General features: G+C 47.9%; 1 protein-coding gene across 1 annotated transcript in view; it reads left to right on the forward strand.

The window, feature by feature from the left end:
• The first annotated feature begins 230 nt into the window (after window positions 1-230).
• musk (muscle, skeletal, receptor tyrosine kinase) overlaps window positions 231-14,796 on the forward strand; it is a 137,388-nt gene continuing 122,822 nt past the window's right edge. The window contains exons 1-3 of the mRNA XM_080189607.1: window positions 231-426; window positions 9,702-9,828; window positions 12,679-12,830. Of these exons, the coding sequence (XP_080045733.1) occupies window positions 342-426; window positions 9,702-9,828; window positions 12,679-12,830 (364 nt within the window). The 5' untranslated portion in view covers window positions 231-341. The remainder of the gene's footprint in view (window positions 427-9,701; window positions 9,829-12,678; window positions 12,831-14,796) is intronic.

The following is a 14,796-nucleotide window of genomic DNA, read 5'->3' on the forward strand; positions in this document are numbered from 1 at the left end:
AAGGCCATTGTTGTGTCTAATCCTGTGCTGCCCAGTCAGGAGATCCACTTACTCTTGTCACAGGAGGGCTTACGTACCAGCAGATGGCTGGGTAGGCCGCAGTGACGGGGAGGGGGAAATCATCTGCTCACGTCCATCATTTCCCGGCTCCAGCCTTTTGAAAGTTCCTATTTATACTTAGATCCACCAGGGCCTCTTTCTGGGATTTGTATCTGTGAGAGAGAGAAAGAGAGAGAGAGGGGGAGTCCTGAGACATTGTCGGCTACAAACACGGGATTGAACACGGAATACGAGGGTGGTTTGGCAGAAGGTTTCTTTCTCTCTTTTGTCCGCCGCTTATCATGACCTTTCCCCCAGTCGGCCTTCCGTTCCTGACGATCTTCTTGATGGCAACTGGGAGCTCGGTAGACCGGACTCTTCCCAAAGGTTAGCTTCACTGATTAAACTGTTGCTCCGTTTGACAAATTGCTCTGTATTGGGGTGGATTTCTTGACAGGTTTCCTTGTACCCCCAGACGTGGTAATTTAACCATGCCCGGTTAGTGGCGAGTTCAACTTAATGAAACAAGATGCTACCATTAGCTAAAATAGCCCAAAGCCGTCAACAAGAGTGACACTGGGTACAATATGTTGCACGCTTATATTTACTGCTCGGATTTTGCCGTGTTAGACGTGTATCAACGTTAATTCATTACCGTACTGTGTATGTATTATTTATATGACAGGATGTCTTAAAGTTTAATCATTGATGTCACAAGTAGGCTGACATTAACACTGCAATGAAGTTACTGTGAGAATCCCCCAGTTGCCACACTCCGGCACCTGTTCGGCTACACTGAGGAAGAATTTAGCACGGCCGATGCGCCTAACCAGTATGCCTTTCGGACTGTGGGAGGAAACTGGAGCACCCGGAGGGAACCCACGCAGACACGGGGAGAACGTGCAGACTCCACACAGACAGTGACCCGAGGCCGGGAATCGAACCCGGGCACCCCGGCGCTGTGAGGCAGCCGTGCTAACCACTGCGCCACCGTGGCCGCCCCTTTCACCGTTGTGTTCATGAGTCATAAAGTCATTTTGATCAATTAACTAATTGCAAATTTTAATGCCAAAAGAGATCACACTGGGATTGGCTGAAAACTGCTTGGATCAGGAAAACTCAGGAGGCAGGCACCAATTGGAATGCCCGCAGGGTGATTATAAGAAGGAACTTTGTTGTTTACAGTAGCTGGGCCCGTGTCTGAATGGGTGTCGATCGGTCACAGAGGGTGCTGAGCTATTACTGGGCCAGTGGCAACAGGATATCAGGCACCCAGTGTGAAATTCACTGCCACTTTCCCAGGAGTCAGTGGGGGAGGGGGGGGTGCGGACTTCTCGACACCCCAGGCTAGCTGGCTATTTCAGCCACTGGGCCAGGTGAAGGATGCTGACCCAAACAGCACCCCCCCCTCAATACCCTTCCCAATATCCCTCTGAACCCCAACACTCCAATACCCCAATAAACCTCCCAACACCCCAATGACCTTCCCCAACGCCCCAAACCCCCACTCAGGCCTTTCCAGGGAGCCTTGGTTTCGGGCTTTCCCACTCACTGCCAATCGCTGGTGTCCATTCCCCAAGGGTCCCCAGGTGGCCTCTTGCTACCTGCAGCCCCTCAGCGCACCTGGAGGAAACCCACACGGACACAAGGCCCTATTTCACCATTTCGATTCTAAGTGCTGGGCGGACTTGAAACTGGGAGTGTTTCAGATCCGAATTTTAGACCCGTTCTCAGGCGCCCCCACACTCACTCTGCCTGGAATAATACCAGCGATTCTGAATCGTGGCCGCACAAGCCTGTGGGCGGGGCTTAACAGGCCCAAAATCCCGCAGCTCCAATCACGACTCCAACTGCGCATGTGCAGAAAAATTTGCCGTAGCGCAGCCGGGCCGGATAATGCCTCCTCCTGGCCCCCACAGACATTGCCCCACCCCCCACAACATTACTAATCCCCCTATCCCCCCCCCCCGCCACACAGACCAATCATAGGCCCCTTCCCCCTCCTCCGCTAATCTCAAGCAGAGAGCTGTCGGACCCTCGGGACTTACCCCCCCTCCTCACTAACTGGAGTGCCCGGATCGGACTTTTGTGGAGTATGTCTGCTTCGCGCCGATTCTGGGTGGGCGAACGCGGTGGTAAAAGGGGAAGTGCCGGTGAGGTCGGGCGCGCAGCCCATTAAGTTAATTTAAGTGCTTGCAAATACATCTAAATGGCCTTTGCTCCCGTTTTGGGCCCAGTCCCAATCGCGCCCGTTTTTGGTAAAGGGGGAGACTGCCCAGAGGTGGGCGTGGATCGCACTGCTCGCCTCAGACCCAACTGTGCGAAGTTTTCGCGCCCGAGGATGGTAAAATTGGGCCCACATTATCTGCACCGGTTCTCAAGCACCTGCTTCCTATGATCTGAAATGCATGCAAGGTTAGTAAAGGTAGAGTCGCTATAGTCCCAGGTGACCATGGGCTGCTCTCCCTCTCAAAGAGGGTGAGGTTATTCGCAATGGTCCCACTTTCTCGACCTTGCACCTCGCCTGAGGGTTGGTGACCCTCAGGGTTAAATCACCACCAGTCAGGCTAGTGAGGTGGGGCCTTCGTGAATAACCTCAGCCGGTACGGGAATTGAACCCACGCTGTTGGCATCACGAGCCAGCCATCCAAGCTAAACCAACCGTAGGGTCAGTATTAGATTGTAGAGTCACTGTTAGTCAGCAGTGCCTTTTTTCCCTCTATTCACATGTGGCATAGCTGGCTGGTTAACCACATTGCTGTGTCTCTGGAGTCACATGTACGCCAGACTGAGTAAGGACAGCAGATTTCCTTTCCTAAAGGACATTAGTGAACCAGATGAGTTTTTTCCCCTGACAATCGGCAATGGTTTCATGGTCATCAGTAGATTCTTAATTCCAGATTTTTTTTAATTGAAATACGATTCTACCATCTGCCGTGGCGGGATTCAAACCGGGGTCCCTGGAACATGAGTTTCTGGATTAATAGAGCAGCGATAATACCATTAGGCCATTGCCTCCCCTGCTGGTATATACGGTGTAATCCTTGTTTGTTATTCTATGTCCACTGCAATCTGACAAAAGGTTGTTTGTTCCATCACAGTGAAGTGATGGTTGTCGAGGTGGCGAGGAAGGCTGGTTGGATAGACCTAACCAGACATGAATTTTAACATTGACCAGACACGGAGCCTTGTATATGGAATAAGTATAGGGTGGTTCTGCAGTGCTTGGCCAAGCGTAATCATGGACCAATCCAGTGGCAATCCAGCCTGGCCAACATCCTCTGAGGGCATGGTCCCAGAAAGACGAGGAGGGAAGGGTGGTTAGGATTTTTCCAGCAATCGGGCAGTTGCAGATGAGGCACAGATGTTGTCCGGAACAGCAAAGGATGTGAAGAAATTCCTCCTCCGTTCAGCTGACTGGAGCATAGGGCTGGTGGCTGGAAGGGGAAACTGGATAAACAAATGAGGGAGAAAGGAACGGAAGGACACGGGGTAAGATGAATGTGAGTGCAGGGAGGAGGCTCGTGTGCGCCAGCATGCAGCAGATGGGCCGAACGGCCTGTTGTTGTGCTGAACAATCCTCTGTAACCCGAGCTGTCACAATCATCATTCTCACTCTCCCCTTCACAGGCGAAACAAACAGTCATTGAGACATAGAGATTAACAGCGTGGACACAGGCCCTTTGGCCCAACTTGTCCATGTTGTCCAGTTTTTACCACTAAGCTAATCCCAATTGCCCGCGTTTGGCCCTATCCCTCTATACCCTTCTTATCCATGTAACTGTCTAAATGCATTTTAAAAGACAAAGTTGTACCCGCCTCTACTACTACCTCTGGCAGCTTGTTCCAGACACTCATCACCCTCTGTGTGAAAAAATTGCCCCTCTGCGCACTTTTGTATCTCTCCCCTCTCACCTTAAATCTATTCCCTCTCATTTTCCTTTGGGAAAAGATATTGACTATCTAGCTGATCTGTGCCCCTCATTATTCTATAGACCTCTATAAGATCGCCCCTCAGCCTCCTACGCTCCAGGGAAAAAAAGTCCCAGTCTATCCAACCTCTCCTTATCATTCAGTCTTTCATCGGATTGCAGTGGACACAGAACGCAAACATGGGTATACCGGATATACCTGCAGTGGAGGCGATGGCCCAGTGGTATTATCACTAGACTACTAATCCAGAAACTCAGCGGATGTTCTGAGGACCCAGGTTCAAATCCCACCACAGCAGACGGTAGAATCTGACTTCAATTTAAAAAAAAAATCTGGAATTAAGAAACATTACAGCCCAGAGATGGAGGTGTAACTGTTTACTGTGCAAACATTCAACGCACACATTCTGGAATTTTCCAAGAAATGAGGCAGGGAAATATTTTCAAAGGTCGTGCGTGGAGGTTCGGGAACGCTGTTTCTGATATTTTAAATAACGCGAGGCATGTACCAAAAAAACTGTGTGGACGGAAGCAGGAAGTTAGAAAGAGAGAAAAACAGACAGGGTGGAAAAAAAATCCGGAGGGAGAAGGAGTTCAAAGAGGGGAAATGTGAGGTTATCCAGGTTTCCTCTAAGAAATAAGTCAGGGTATTGTCTTCACGGTGACAGTCTCAGAGTTGCCAGGGAGTCAAGATATTTAAATATAATCAGTAATCAGAATGGTGACTTCTTCCGGATGTCAATGTTATAACTTGCATTTGCATAGCGTCTTTAATGCAGTAAGTTATTGGTGTCATTGTTTCTGCAGTTTCCCCACCACCATTGGGGTAAACAATTGGAAAAATTAGGATAGAGGTTTGACCCCGCACTCTAGGCAGTTTGTAGGAGCAGCACGGTGGCACAGTGGTTAGCACTGCTGCCTCACAGCTTCAGGGACCCAGGTTCAATTCTGGCCTTGGGTTACTGTCTGTGTGGAGCTTGCACATTCTCCCCATGTCTGTGTGGGTTTCCTCAGGGTACTCCGGTTCTTTCTCCCAGTCCAAAGATGTGCGGGTTAGGTTGATGGGTCATGCTAAAATGCCCATGGTATCCCGGGATAGGTAGGTTAGAGGAATTAGCAGCGTAAATCTGTGGAGTTATGGGGATAGGGCCTGGGGTGGGATTGTTGTCGGTGCAGACTCAATGGGCCGAATGGCCTCTTTCTGTGCTGTAGGGATTCTATTAGAAATCCATGAATCCGGAAGAAATTCCCCAGAAGGTAACAGCGTTTCCGTTTTTGGGAAGGGGGTTTCCTTGGGGGACGGTGGGAGCTGGGGGGTGGTGTCTGGATGGTGTTGGAAGGCAGTGATGGACATTGGGGTGCTGATCGAGTGTGAGAGCTGGTCAGGGATTTGTTGGGCTGGGGCTGGAGGGGGTGAGGTGATCGGGTCAGGCCTGTGGGGTGGGATGGGGTGGGACATCGGGGGCTGGGGCTGGGGCTGGGGGGGTGATGTTGGTTGGGGGTGGTGGTGGTGGTGGGGGAGGGCTGGTCAGGTGGAGTCTGGGGAGAAAGGCATCAGGACCAGGTCTGGGGTGACTGCAGTGAAGGGGTCAGTGAGCTAGGAGGGGAGGTTGGGAGTTGGCTTAGGGTCAGGCAAGGGAGAGTGGGTCATAGGGCTGAGGGGGGTAGTATGTATAATAATGTGGGCAGACGTGGGGGTTTGAGACCCTGTGAGGTTTAGGGTGGGTCAGCGCTAAACTGTCCCAGAAGCTAGAGGTGATATTAATTCTAAAGTATAAAGTCTATTTATTAGTATCACGAGTCGACTTCCATTAACACTGCAATGAAGTTACTGTGTAAACCCCTAGTTGCCACACTCCGACACCTGTTCGGGTACACTGAGGGAGAATTTAGCACGGCCAATGCACCTAACCAGCACGTCTTTCAGAAGGTGGGAGGAAACCGGAGCACCCGGACGAAACCCACGCAGACACGGGGAGAAAGTGCAAACTCCACATTGGCAGTGACCCGAGCGGGGAATCGAACCGGGGCCCCTGGCGCTGTGAGGTAACGGCACTAACTACTGTGCTGGCCCCTGTGGTGTAATAATTAGACAATAGTATGTGGCTGGAAGTTCATCTCAGGGTCACTCTGATATTGTGAACAGTCTGGCTCAGCCTCAGAGAAACGCAATGAGAATGATGGAATTGGTGGCAAAGGAAGGGATTCGGAAACAGTTAGTCCGGCTCCGCATCTGCTCTGTCTACAGAAATTTCATTTTTCAGCCATTGTCCAATTCTCTCTTTTGAGAGTTATGTTTGAATTTGCTTCCATCATTCTCCCAGGCAGCGCATTCCAGATTGTAATAACACGCTCCACCAGAAACAATTCATCCCAAGTCCCGCTCACAATTTCTGCTCATTACCTCGCCAGGGTTACTAACCTTCCAGCTGCCAAGACATTATGCCTGAGGGATGGTGTACCTGGGGGTAGGGTTTGTGGGGGGAACTATCCCAAAGACACACTGGGGAACTACACCACCCTCCCAACCCCCATCTCCATGGAGAGTACCTGAGTAAGGATTACACAGCAATTGCCAGGAAGCTACTTTGAGTAGGTACAGGGAACCGTCCGACAATGCAACTTAAATCACAAACTTTGGATGGTTCTGACTGACACAACAGTGGCAATACAGAAGAAGTTTGGGCAGCACGATGGTCAGTGCTGCTGCCTTACAGCGCCAGGGTCTCCATTTCGATTCCCCGGATTGGATCATTATATGTGCGGAGTCTACATGTTCCTCCCACAGTCCGAAAGGCGTGCTGGATTAAACCCACAACCTGCTGACTCAGAGGTGAGAGTGTCACATTCTGGCCCAGAGTTGATGGGGGCCACAGGGCTACTCGGGAGAGCTGGGAATCGGGGGGAAAGGTCCGGATTTAAAGACCGCTTGCAAACTCTGAAAGGAGCAATGATCTTCCCAATCACCATCAAAAGATAACCCAATGATGGTCAGTGATACAGTGAGGGAGTTATTCCTAAATTGGAGACAACGTGAAGATCTTCCTGCCCCTACACCCTCTTAGACGATCCTGAGGGGATTTCACCAACCAACTCAAGAACAGCTTCTTCCCTGCTGCTGTCAGACTTTTGAATGGATTTCCCTCGCATTAAGTTGATCTTTCTCTACACCCTAGCTATGATTTGACACTACATTCTGCACTCTCTCATTTCCTTCTCCATGACCGGTATGCTTTGTCTGTATAGCGCGCAAGAAACAATACTTTTCACTGTGTACTAATACATGTGACAATAATAAACCAAATCAAATCAAGTCAAAGCAAATGATGCAGTTACTAATCGATCCATTGGGGGAGCTCTGACCCAGCGAGGAAACTAAAAATTCCTTCTGTAACTCGCCACCTGTCACCCGTCAAAACCACACAGTTCAGGTGTATACCTAAAACAATCCTTTAACTGGAACTGAGAGGTCAGAGTTACAAAAGAAAAGTTTCATAAATCTTCACCAGAGTAGGCTTATGTTAACACTGCAATGAAGTTACTGCCGTTGGGGGATTTTCACAGTAACTTCATTGCAGTATTAATGTAAGCCCCACCCGTGGCAATAATAAATAAACTTAAACTTAGGCTTAGATGTGTATAATTACAGAATGATCTGAGATTGGTTTTGTCCGTTTTCTTAAATCACTGAACTTCCTCATACACAAACCCACCCTGACTGTATCTTACTGTAATTCTAAAACTATTCCAAACATAAAGAATTCGTCATGAGTGTTGCTCACTGCTGTAGCTGTGCTGTATTTTTGTTCTATATAACTTTTTATTTGTTCATGGGACGCGAGTAACGTTGCCAAGGTTTGTTGGCCTTTCCCTAATTGCCCTTGAGAAGGCGGTGGTGAGCTGCCTTCTTGAACTGTCGCAGTCCCTGTGGTGTAGGTACACCCACAGTGCTGTCAGGGAGGGAGCTCCTCAGGATTTTGATCCAATGCCAGTGAAGCATCGGTGATAGTCAGGCTGGTGAATAACTGATAGGGGAAGTTGAAGGTGTGCCTGCTTCCCTTGTCCTTCTAGATGGTAGAGGTCATGCTTCCCTTCTGGGTCATAGGTGCGATCGTACCAGCCATTCGCTGCAAGTAGACCAGAAAATTCTGCCGGCGTGAATGGCCTGAAGATTCCACCCCATGTGTCTGCTTCCATTGTCCTTCTAGATGGAGAGGTCGTGGGTTTAACTTTGAAGGAATTTTGGAGAGTTCTTGCGTATATTTGCATTGTATTTAATTGGCCGTATGCCCCTTTAAGAGAAGGGGTCAGGTGGCCAGGGACACGAGCTCCAACCTGGCCAGAGCGCGCGAGGTCAGCCTCGTGCTGACTGTTCTAATGACATGACGTTGAATAAACCATTCCTGTTCCTTTACACTTACTTACCTCGTTGTTTCTAGGGAGGCTTGGTGGCACAGTGGTAACACTGCTGCCTCGCAGTGCTAGGGACCCCGGTTCGATTCCTGGCTTGGATCGCTGTCTCTGTGGAGTTTGCACATTCTCTCCGTGTCTGCGTGGGTTTCCTCTGGGTGCTTTGGTTTCCTCCCACACCCCAAAGATCGGTGGATTGGCTGTGCTATATTGCCCCTTTGTGCCAGGGGAACTATATAAAATTAAATGCATGGGGTTATGGAGGTAGGGATTGTGGTCGGTGCAGACTCGATGGGCTGAATGGCCTCTTTCTACACTATATGAACTTATGATATTACTCTTAGTAGTCCAATATGAGACTTCATACTTAATAATATTCACCATGTGGTATGGCCCATAAACAGACTGTGACCTGGTATTGTCCTGTATTACAGCGAGGCTGTACTATCCCCTGTAACGGCATTGTGCCAGAATATAACATCATCATAGTTTAACTAACACAATGCTACATCCTGTCATCACTTGATTCAGATTCAGGAGCCCAGCACCGAACAGTGTTCAGCAAGAAACCTTCTGGAGGTAGGGATAGAACATAATGTACACCAAAAACCCACTTCCTTCCACTGTCAGTCCCCACTGGCCATAGAATCATAGAATCCCTACACTGCTGAAGGAGGCCATTTGGCCCATCGAATCTGCACTGACAGCAATCCCGCCCAGCCCCTACCCCCATAACCCACATATTTACCCTGCTAATCCCCTTTATATTAAGGGGCAATTTAGCATGGCCAGTCATCCTAACATGCACATCTTGGGACTGTGGGAGGAAACCGGAGCATCCAGAGGAAACCCGCGCAGACACGGGGAGAATGTGCAGACTTCACACAGAAAGTGACCCAAGCCGGGAATCGAAACCGGGTCCCTGGCGCTGTGGGGCAGCAATGCTGACCCATGTTCCCTGGCGTCGCCCTTGTGAAGTACCTTGGGATATCCAGATAGAAGGAACTGCTATTTTTGTTTTCTTAAGTGTCAGAGAGTCCACTTTACTGTATAGCTTTGTGAAGGTCAACGTCAAAAGAGCTGAGCGTGAGACTGTTGGCGGGTCCTGGGTTTTATCAGTAATCTTTGACGTTAGCTGTGTGAGGTGCCCCGTGATTCGGTTCACTTAAGCTACATTTTTTACTGGATGCATCTCCAGGCGGACAGAGGAGGAAATTAAAAACAAAAGAAGGCAGAATCTCGCGTCGGTATGTCTGAGCTTCGCTGCAGCTTTTGTCGAACGACAAACTGTAATTCCTGAACCTGTGTTTAATTTGCTAGCTCCTCAGATTACCAATCCCTTGGAGACAGTGGACGCGCTGGTTGAAGATGAAGCCTCTTTCCTGTGCGGAGTAGATTCATATCCAACAGCTGAGATAATCTGGACTCGTAATAACATTCCGATAAGGTGAGGACACACCAGGGCTCGAAAGGAGCAGAATTTGGCTTCCATCGGAGTCAAAAAGAGGACAAAATGATATAGGATACTCCAGGCAAACTCTGACCGTTGGATGTTTCACCTTCCATAAAATTGGAATGTGATCCAGAAGTTCCCTAACAGGAATACTCACAAGAATGTAAGGATGGAAGAGCTGGGAAGAGGTGTAGGCCATTCGGTCCCTCAAGCTTGTTCTGTCATTCATTATGATCCTAGCTCTTCTTTTTAACCTCAAACCGCCTCCCCTGCCCCATCCCCAATCCGGCAATTTCCTCCACAGACAAAAACCTTTCAATCTCAGCCTTGAACTTACTCGTTGACTGAGCATCCACAAGTCTGCGATAGAGAATTCCAAAGATTCACAATCCCTTTGAGTGAAGATATTTCTCCTTGTCTCAGTCCTAACAGCTAGTCTATCATCCTAAAATTAAGCTCCTAGTTCTAGACTCTCTGGCGGAAGCAGTGGCGCAGTGATCTAGCAATCCAGAGCAAGAACTGGGGACCAGAGTTCATAAACCCACCACGGCTGGTGAGGGAATTGGAATTCAATAAGAATCTGGAATTAAAAGTCATTAAAATCATAGAAACCCTACAGTGCAGAAAGAGGCCATTTGGCCCATTCATTTTAAAATGAATTTTAAAAATCTCTCAACAACCTGTCAAACCCCTCCAGAACTTTATGCATTTCAATAAGATCTCCTCTCATTCTTCTAAACTCCAGAGAATATACTCAATCTCTTCTCACAGGGCAAACCTCTCATCCCTGTACTAATCTGTCACGAAGTCATAGACTTTTACAGCATGGAAACAGGCCCTATGGCCCAACTTGTCCATGCCATCCAGGTTTTACCACTAAATTAGTCCCAATTGTCTGCCTTTTGCCCCTATCCCTCTATACCCATTTTACCCATGTAACTGTCTAAATGTTTTTTAAAAGATAAAATTGTACCTGCCTCTACTACTACCTCTGGCAGCTCGTTCTGCACTCTGTATGAAAATATTGCCTGTCTGGACACTTTCATATCTCTCTCATCTCACCTTAAATGTATGCCTTCTTGTTCCAGACTCCCCTACCTTTGGGAAAAGGTGTTGACTATCTAGATGATCTACGTCCCTCATCATCTTATAGACCTTTATAAGATCACCCCTCAGCCTCCTATGCTCCAGGGGAAAAAATGTCCCAGTCTATCCAACCTCTCCTTAAAACTCAAACTATCAAATCCTGGTAAATGTCAATGAGAAAGTTTTAATACCACAATTTGTTTATTAGAAATGTTCTTCTTTGCGTTGTCAAAGGAGGTGGTGGATTTGGAATGGAGTCAGAATGGCAGTGAAATTGCCTTTGATGTTATTGTTCCTGTGAAACTGAGCCTGGAGTCTGCTGTTAAACATGGAGGTCCAAAAGTTGTTGCCAGAGATTCTATGTTTCTCCAGAGGCTGTGCCATTGAAATCCATGCGCATCGCAATCAATTAGACATCACGGAATTGATGAGAGTTTACACTTTTATACAGTTAGTCTCTGTAAAAGCCCTAAAAAGTTACACCTCACCAAATCATGTACAACTGGATATTTGTGATGTGGGTATGCCGGCGTTGGACTGGCGTAAACACAGTAAAAAGTCTGACAACACCAGGTTTTAGTCCAACCTATTTATTTGATAATATACTCACTAGCTTTCGGGGTTACCCCCTTCGTCAGGTGAATGGAGAGTTCTGGCCTCAGACAGAGCATATAAAGCACAGACAGTTTAGAGATTACTGATTAAAATGCGAATCCTTACACCTAACCTGCTGTTCAAGACCTGAAGTGGCTGATAATGTGAGTGGAAGGAGCACTGATCACAGTTTAAAGAGATGTGTATTGTCTCCAGACAGTACAGTAAATGTTTGACAGTGTACTAAGTTCACAATTACTCCTGAACAATCTCTCTCACACTTAAAAACAATTTTATGTTTGAGGAATGTAAAGTTCCTCATTGCAGTTGGAACAATATCCACATTTCCAAGAAGAAGTTTGCTTATAATGTTTCATCTTCTCTCTTCATTTGCATGTGTGCGCCCCGTGTTTTAGTTTACTCTATGTAAAATGACAGTAAAAAAACATGAAGGGTGATCAGTGCATTTGACTTCCTGGTTTGCTGTCTGTGACAATACTTCAATGCTACTGGTTGTTTATGCTGCTTGATGACTTCACTGTTTCTCATTCCTGGTGATCCCCTTGACTTGGTTCCACATTTAAACTGATGTTGGGGCAGGAGGAATCCGTTGCCAGAGAATAAGTTCATAGAGTCCCTACAGTCTAGAAGAGGCCATTCGGCCCATTAAGCCTGCACTGACTCTCTGACAGAGTGTCTTACTCAGATCCTGGCCCTGCCCTATCCCTATAACCCTACACATTTCCCATGTCTAATCCATCTAACCTACACATCTTTACACACTAAGGGGGCAATGTAACATGACCAATCCACGTAACCTACACATCTTTGGAGTGTGGGAGGAAACTGGAGGAAACCCACACTGACACGGGGAGAACGTGCAAACTCCACACAGACCCAAGGCCAGAATTTTAACCCGGGACTCTGGCACTGTGAGGCGGCCGTGCTAACCATTGTGCCACCGTGCCACTCGTAAAGCAATCATTGGACCTTTGTGGATAACTTTCTTTGAGGACAGCACTGTTATTTTGTTGCTGTCTGCACAATACGACGTGGAAATGTTGGGTTACGTTGAGCTGCCCACTTTAATTTACTGGTATTTCCACTTATGGGTTAGTAATTTGACAAATAAATGGTATTGACTTTTCTTGTCACAACCTCCAGGCCGTTTGACACCCGTTACAGCACGACAGAAAATGGCCAGATATTAACCATACTCAGCGTTGAAGATACGGACAATGGAGTGTACTGTTGTACAGCTAACAATGGCGTGGGGAGCTCGGTGCAAAGCTGTGGAGCTCTACAGGTGAAAATGAGTAAGTAGGAGTTATCCGAAACTAACTCAGTTTGCACATGTATGGTGGCACGGTGGCTCTGTGGTTAGCGCTGCTGCCTCACAGCATCAAGGACGATTCCCGGCTTGGGTCACTGTCTGTGTGGAGTTTGCACGTTCTCCCCGTGTCTGCGTGGGTTATCTCCGGGTGCTCCGGTTTCCCCCCCACACCCGAAGATGTGTGGGTTAGGTGGATTGGCTGTGCTAAATTGACCCTTAGTGTCAGGGGGATTAGCAGGGTTAATGCATGGGGTTATGTGGATAGAGCCTGGGGGAGATTGTGGTCAGTGCAGACTCGATGGGCCAAATGGCCTCCTTCTGCACTGTCGAGCTCTATGTATATATCATCTTGCAAAACCTAAGTACATCCTAGGTGAGCTTAAAGCCAATGAGATATACTTGCAGCGTTATTTCTGCTGTAATGAAGGAAATGTGCGGCAGTCGGTTACGAGCTGCTGTCGAGTAACAGTGCGATAATGATCAGATCGTTTGTTTTTCGGTGTTGTTGGGGAGGGATAAATAATGGCCACAGCACCACAGAGATCCCCCCACCCCCTCTACCCCCCTCCACCCTGCTCTCCTTCGAAGCAGTGGATAATTTCCTGTGTACTTGGGAGGACAGAGAGAAGCTCAGTTTAACTCACCGAAAACACAGCACCATTGAGCACTGTCCCAGGTACACTCGTCATAGAATCAGAGAGGTTTACATCATGGAAACAGGCCTTTTGGCCCAACTTGTCCATGCTGTCTTTTTTCTTTAACTGCTAAGCTTGTCCAATTGCCCCCGTTGGCCCGTATCCCTCTATGCCCATCTCACCCATGTAACTGTCTAAATGCTTTTTAAAAGGCAAAATTGTACCCACCTCAACTACTACCTCTGGCAGCTCGTTCCAGACACTCACCACCCTCTGTGTGAAACAATTGTCCCTCCAGAGCCTTTTGTATTTCTCCCCTCTCACCTTAACCCTGTGCCCTCTAGTTTTTAAGACTTACTTGCCTTTGGGAAAAGATTTTGACTACCTTATCTACGCCCCTCATTATTTTATAGACCTTTATAACTTCACCCCTCAGCCTCCTACGCTCCAGGGAAAAAAAAATCCCAGTCTATCCAGCCTCTCCTTATAACTCAAACCATCGAGTCCCCGGTAGCATCCTAGTAAATCTTTTCTGATGTTGTCTACACATTTCTGCTTTCAAGTAGGACTTGACCAGGCAGTCCTCTGAATCAGAGGCAAGAGTGCTTGCTGTTGGCACAATAACAGGTGGCACCATATGTAACTTCCCATTTCTACACAAGATGTTCCTCAATCATTTTTCTTGGCTGCGGTGTATTTCCCCTAAGGCCTATCCACCCTTTCCTTTCTTTGGGAACTTCCCATTGTATCATTCGACAACGGGAGGGTTCGCAAGCAAACCTCGTTCACCAAGACAACACTCAAGACAGCCACCACAGCTAAGGGTGGCCCGTGCTCACTGCTCCTGCCTTTGCAAACGGTTTGAGTTCAGAAACCCAGCCTTCCTGGGCCTGATGGGATGAAATGTGAAGAAAAATCATGAAACGGAAAATTACTGTGTTCATAAGAACATAAGAAATAGGAGCAGGAGTAGGCCATCTAGCCCTTTGAGCCTGCCCCGCCATTCAATAAGATCATGGCTGATCTGTCGTGGCTCAGTTTCACATTCCCGCCCTCTCCCCATAACCCTTAATCCCCTTGCCTATCAAAAACCTATCAACCCGCGTCTTAAATATATTTAGCGAGGCAGCCTCCACCACTTCAACGGGCAGAGAATTCCAGAGATTCACCACCCTTTGAGTGAAGAAGTTCCTCCTCAACTCCGTTCTAAACCGCCCCCCCTTTATCTTGAGGCTGTGCCCTCTAGTCCTACTGTCCTTTCTGAGCAGGAAGAGCCTCTCCACCTCTATCCTATCCATCCCATTCATCATCTTA

The sequence above is a fragment of the Carcharhinus amblyrhynchos genome, chromosome 5 (assembly GCF_965287045.1).
Source record: "Carcharhinus amblyrhynchos chromosome 5, sCarAmb.v2.hapA, whole genome shotgun sequence".
Lineage (NCBI taxonomy): Eukaryota > Metazoa > Chordata > Chondrichthyes > Carcharhiniformes > Carcharhinidae > Carcharhinus > Carcharhinus amblyrhynchos.